At 54.6% G+C, this 6,000-nt stretch overlaps 1 protein-coding gene across 3 annotated transcripts in view; it reads right to left on the reverse strand.

Annotated features, from left to right (window-relative positions):
• The window catches only part of Kalrn (kalirin RhoGEF kinase), a 609,660-nt gene extending 604,610 nt beyond the window's left edge, over positions 1-5,050 (reverse strand). For all 3 annotated transcript variants that reach the window (XM_051149844.1, XM_051149839.1, XM_051149835.1), the window contains exon 1: positions 4,898-5,050. In XM_051149844.1, the coding sequence (XP_051005801.1) occupies positions 4,898-4,970 (73 nt within the window). In that variant the 5' untranslated portion in view covers positions 4,971-5,050. The remainder of the gene's footprint in view (positions 1-4,897) is intronic.
• Between the last annotated feature and the right edge of the window lie 950 nt (positions 5,051-6,000).

Here is a 6,000-nt window from a genome sequence, read left to right on the forward strand (position 1 = left end):
GCTTTGTACTTGCCTCCAAAAAATAAACAATTTTAATGGGGAAATAGGTCCTACATATAGGAAAAGGCTAAACAATAATTCAATAACAGTGACACAGTGAGAAAAAGATAGACACTGGGGGCTTTACAGTCGTAAACTGTAAATGCGTCTAAAAGAAAAAGAAAAAAGACAGCCCACAAATCTTGAAGAATGTGGTGGATCTGGAGGCTACGGAGTCCGGTGGGGATGATCACTAAGAGTCAACATGCCTCAGACAAGGGGAAGGAAGCGGGCTAGAACCGCGCAGCTAAGTGTGGACTTGACCCACAGACACCAGGGAGTCACTACAGGTTCAAAAACCAGACAGTAACACGGTGAAAGCATGTTCTAGGGAGAGTTATCAGCCCCAGGGACGGTGTAGAGAGGGGACAGATTTTGAAGGATGAGAAGGGGGCTGTGAAGGGAGTCCATAGGGCACTCACGCTGAGGACGAACAACAGGCTAACTATGCAGGACTGTGCAGCAAGGTTTGCTAGAGAAGGAAAATTCCTCGAATTAATACCAAGTCTTTAAACACTGTGCCTGGGGAAGAAAAGATGCCGCTTACAGAACTGCGAAAGTGAAGGGGAGAAGGTGCTCTGGGGAGTTGGAAACAGAGTCAGAAAGCTGAGCTGGGCTTGCCCAACGCCTAGTCAACAGTCTCTTTCCTGTTGAAAAGGTCTGACTGCAGAAGCAAACAAGCTCAGCAGAAACCCAGGCATAGACTGCACCTCACAGCAACGTCTTTTCATTTGTCTTCATCTTTTGTCTTTGCGTTTTAAAGGAAGAGCTTTCTCTCTTGCTCAAAGCCAAGCCGTGAGCTGTGCTATGGAGCCTACTCTTCCGTCTCTGGGATCCCACGCAGCAGCAGCCACCTCTGATTTTCCTCTCCATAATGAGAGTGCGCTCTCGCTCTTCTCTCTCTGTCTCTCTCTGTCTCTCTCTGTCTCTCTGTATCTCTCTCTGTCTTTCTGTCTCTCTCTCTGTCTCTCTCTCTGTCTCTCTGTCTCTCTCTCTCTCTCTCTCTGCCTCTCTCTGCCTCTCTCTGCCTCTCTCTCTCTCTCTCTCTCTCTGTCTCTCTCTCTCTAAACCACCTAGGACAAAAACCCAGTGCCCCCAGAGGTAGCTCCCAGTGTCATTTTTTTTCTAGTCCTCCTGCTTGGCCTGGCTGCCCTATCATCACATCAGAGTTCACATGGACTCCCTGAGGTCCCCAGGATCCAGGCTCCTTTCTGTCATCTCTTTGATCTTCTTCCTCCACCCCCTCCCTCTGGGTGCTCCAAGTACATCAGAGGACCACTCCTGCCTGTGCCTTGAGCCACATATATGCACCTCCAACTCTTCATATATAAGCATGGATAAAGCACCTGCCCTCAGGCAGACCACATCAGTCATCTGGGACAGTCCATTCTTGGGCTCTCAACCCAGCTACTTCTCCCCACATCAGGTGTGTGTGTCAGTAAAACTCAGCATTTCTACCTCTAACAATGTCTCTTAGAGTCAGCCCTGGCTCCCCATCCTGTCTGCCATCAAAACAAAACAGAGCAAGCTCCCCAGCCTCCACCTCATCCTTGCATGGCCTCTGCATCTCCCTCGATCATCCCCCCCCCCCCCCACTTCATCAATATCTCTCCGGGACTAATGTTTCCAAACAGTACTTTCTTTATGATGTGTCCTTACTCAGACACCATCAATGGCTCCCCGTTCCTCTTGAATCAAGCCGAGGCTCCTCTTCAGGAGGTTTCAGAACTCCTTTCTTTGTGTCTATACTACTTAGCCAGCCCTGCTCTCCATCCTTACTAACCTAGCCTTTCCCCTCAGTAAGCCCAGGCTCCTCAAAGCCCCATTCTTTCACCTCTGCCCAATATCCCTGCCCCACCCTCTTCACAGACCACCCTGGGCTCCACTTTCTCTACTTGTGGCAACTCTCTAACCTGCAGCATCACATCATAATCCTTAGCAATCATCTCATTAGCAGTCTGTAAGTTCTTGAGGACAGAAGCCACTTTGTTGATTTCTCCTGAGCCCCACAGCACCCTGGACAGCAGAAGATCCCTAGTAGGTGTGTTTCAAAATCCTTGTTGGTCAGTAGTTTCCTGTCCTCCCAGTCATGAGTGTCTGAGTTCCCTTCTCTGACTTACAACCATAACCACTAAAAAGTTAAGATTCAATTAAAATTAAAAACTTGTAACAATGACCAAGAAAATTAAAACAAAACAAAACAAAAACCCTTTAACATACTTTCTCAGGCTTGAAACATAATTCTGAGGAAGACAGGACTTTATCAATCTATACTATAAAAGACTCTATAGGAGTAGAGGGGGTTCTAGATCCTTGTAAAGTACAAAGAAATGATATTTGGAGAATCTCATTTAATCAGTTGGTCATGAGAACTAAAAAAAATAAAAATAAAAAAAAATTTAAAAAACCAAATAAAGAGAAAGCAGGTAAGCAAAACAAATAAAATGACTAAATTATTTAAAACATGCCTAATTAGAGACCTAGTATGCCAGAATTTTGACAAAGTAATTGCCAGTCTGCTCTTTGTACATGCAAATTTTTCCACCAGAAAGAAGGGGGTAATTCTGGTGGTGGAAACTTTGAACAATCTGTTTGATGGTTCCTTGGTTGCTCAATTAAATACATTTATAATTCAACCAGCCAACCAGGTACAGAGCTATGTTCCAGCGAAGACAGGAATCAAAAAAGGCAATGGCTCAGAAACATAACCTTTCCTGATTTAAGAACCCCCAGCAACGGCCTCTGTGGTAGCCTGCAAGTAGAGTGAAGGCGAAAGGCCAGAGCACAGAGGGCCATGAGGCAGGACAGGTGCTATTCTAGACTTGTCTCTTCAGCAGCTTGTCACAAGGTAGCAATTATTTGCAGGTTTGTGTATAAAGGATGTAACTATCCCTGGTTCTAAGTGTCCATGAGGTCTAGTGTCCCTCACCACCCTCCCAGGCCGAAGGGCATTACCCCAGTAGGAAACTGACCCCAGCCCAGTCTTACTCTGTGATTTGAGACCAGCCTAGACAATGTAAGCAAGAGTGGTTTGGAAAGGCCATAGGGAAAGTAGCCAATTAACAAGTCTCTAGAATAACACTACAAAATGAATGCTTATTTTAAAGAAGAAGGAGGAAGAGGAAGAAGAGGAGGAGGAGGAAGAGGAAGAGGAAAGAAGAGAGGAAGAGGAAAGGAAGAAGAGAAAAGAGAGGGGGAGGGAGAGGAGAGGAGAGGACTTTGAATTCATATCACAGTGTTTTTTCACCAAAGCTAGAAGATCCAGCTGCTTGGCCAGGCTGGGATGCAAGTGGGGTCTGGAAGACTTCCTTGTGAATGTTTCCAGATACCACTTAGCTTCCCTAGATTTGGCGGGGAGGGGGGCAGGGGGGGAGGTTTGGGGGTTATAAACTCAAGTCAGGTACCTCTTTAGAATGCATGCTTTGGTTTCTAGGAGAGGAGAGAGGATCAGGCAACAAAAAGGGTCGGGTTGGGGGGTGGGGGGGGGGAGGAAGGAGGAAAGTAAAAATGCTGACTCTGGGGATGGAGGAGGGGGGAGGGCAGGCTGAGTCCTGAAAGCAGGAAAGGATGACAGGAGCCTCTTCCCCCTCCCCGACCCTGGCATCAAGTCCTGTCCTCCAGCTCTTTTCCTCCCCAGACCAATTAGAGATGACCATATGGGCCAATTAAGTCTTGACTTCCAAAGCCACAAGTTTCCCTACACAGCGCCCTCCCTGCTCCCTTCCAGGGAGTGGACCTCCAGAGTAAAGCAACAGGGTTAGGAAACAGATGGATGAGCAGCCAGCGGAGCTAACTTGACCCCCTGACCCCTACCAGTTCTTGTCCTCTGATCCGACTTTCCCGAAGGGAGGGCAGATGTGTGGGGCACCCATAACTTATCTGAGTCCTTGGGACAAAGATTTCCAGACAAAATGGTTGCAGACGTGTGGGGAGCTGGGGAACTGCACAACGGAGCTGGTGGAAGCTACAGGTACATGGGGAGGTGGGGGACTCCTTGGTGATGTATGAAACAGGGCTACAGGTGGTAGGAGATGAGGGTGATCCGTTTCTGTTCTGGAGAAGGGACAAGTAGAAGCAGCGAATAGGAGAAGCTACAGACCTGCTGCATGGGAGATGCAGAGGCGCAGAGCGCTGGAAAGTCATCCCTGGCTCCACGCGCTGCAGGCAAGCAAAGATTTGGTGGGTGTGTATTGAGAGGGACGCTAACTCACACTTGCAGAAATAAGCGATTCTTAAGTAAAACTCATCGGTCCCCGGAGCTGGAGAAAGGACCAAGAAACAGGTCTAAGGTGCCTCTGGTCCTCCCAGCAGGTCCAAAGTCCCAGATGCCGCTACCCTACACGCACCCGGAAAGATCTCAACCAGCCTGGCTCCTGGCTGACAGTATGCAGCCTGAGCGCCTCGCGACCCCTGCTGCCCTTCTCCGCACATCAGGGCCCCGAGCCTTGGAGGGAAAAAGGGGTACGGATTTCGGGCAGCCTGGGAGCCCCGCAGACAGGCACCGTGGGAGTGGGGAGCCAAGGGAGGGGCCGGGACACCGGTAGCTGGAGCGGCGCGCTGCAAAGTGATCCAGCGTCGCCTGGAGAAGGCGGCCCAAGGGGACTGCCTCCCGCCTCTCCAACACAGACTCCCGCAACTGGGGTAAACGCAGAGGGGCGCCCAGCCCCCACGCCCTCCCTAAAATGCAGCCAGCACCGTCAGAACAACGTGAACCTCCACAACTCCAGCCCCGACGACCGCGAGAGGCTGCCTCCGACTCGCACGCCCCGGCGGCAGCTTGCGGTCCCCAAACTTGTCCAACACACTGCGTCCAAGGCGGCCGCCCTCACCCCCGCCCCGGAGCCCTGCCCGACCTTACCTGTTCTGAAAAAGGCGTCCACGTCCGAGTCCGCCGCTCCCCCTTCCTCCGACGCCCCCTCCGGGGGGTTCATGACTGGGGGAGGGCGTCCGCGGGCAGCCGGGAGCCGGCGAAGCCTGGGGCCGAGGGCGGCGCGGCGCCCAGTGGGCGGAGGGCGCGGCGGCCGTGGCCAAGAAGCCGGCGGCCGCGGGGCTCCCGGGTGCGGGTGCGGGCGCGGGGCGGGGGGCTGCGGCGGGGGGCGCCAAGCCTCCTCAAGCGGCGGCGCGCGGCGGGCTGGGGGCGCCTGTCGCCGGTTCCCCCATGGTCCCCTTCTCCGGGGCGCTGGCCGCCTGCTGTCTGGCCCGGGCCGGGCCGGGCCGGGGTCCCGGCTGCCTGCGCGCCCGCGGTGCCCGGCAGCCGCAGCTGGCTCTCCTCGCCCGTCCGCCCGTCTCTATTGTTCAGCCCCGCTCGGCTCTCTCCTCTTTATTTTTCCTCCTCCCTCCCACCCTCCCTGTCTCCCTACCTCCTCCCTCCCTCGCTCTGCTCGCTCTCTCGCTACCTCCCTCCCGGCTCCCTGGCTAGCTAGCGAGCTCTCGGGCTCCCCCTCTGGCTCCCGCTGCCGCGGCTCGGGTGGCTCCTCCCGGACTCTTGCTCCTTTGGTCGGGGCCAACAATGACCCGGCAGCGCCGAGCTGCAGAGACGCTCCCGTGGGCCCCGGGCTTGCGCCCCACGGCGCCACGCGCCCTTCCCCGAGGGCCCGCTCCGGTTCTCCCGGAGCCCAGCCCAAGCTATTGTTCGGGCCGCACTAGGCCGGCTTCCTGAGCCCCGCAGGAAAAAGCCCGGGCCAAGGAGGCGGCAGGGCGGAGGGCGGGGCTGCCGGGCGTCCTCCGTGCTCGCGGGGGGTCTCTGTGGCCGCGGCGGAGGCGCTCCGGGTCCTGCCACCTCCCCGCCCCACCCTGCTCCCAGGTGCGCGCTGGGAACCCCGACCTGCCTGCACGCCCCCTTCAACCCTCCCGCTCAGCACCCAACCCGAGCTGGCCTGTCCCTAGAGGTTGGACTTCATCCCTCTCCTTCCAGACCAGCCCCTGGTCGCCCTGCCCTCCGAGGCCTCTCCGATCCTCCTC

The sequence above is a fragment of the Acomys russatus genome, chromosome 8, assembly GCF_903995435.1.
Source record: "Acomys russatus chromosome 8, mAcoRus1.1, whole genome shotgun sequence".
In the NCBI taxonomy this organism is placed as follows: domain Eukaryota; kingdom Metazoa; phylum Chordata; class Mammalia; order Rodentia; family Muridae; genus Acomys; species Acomys russatus.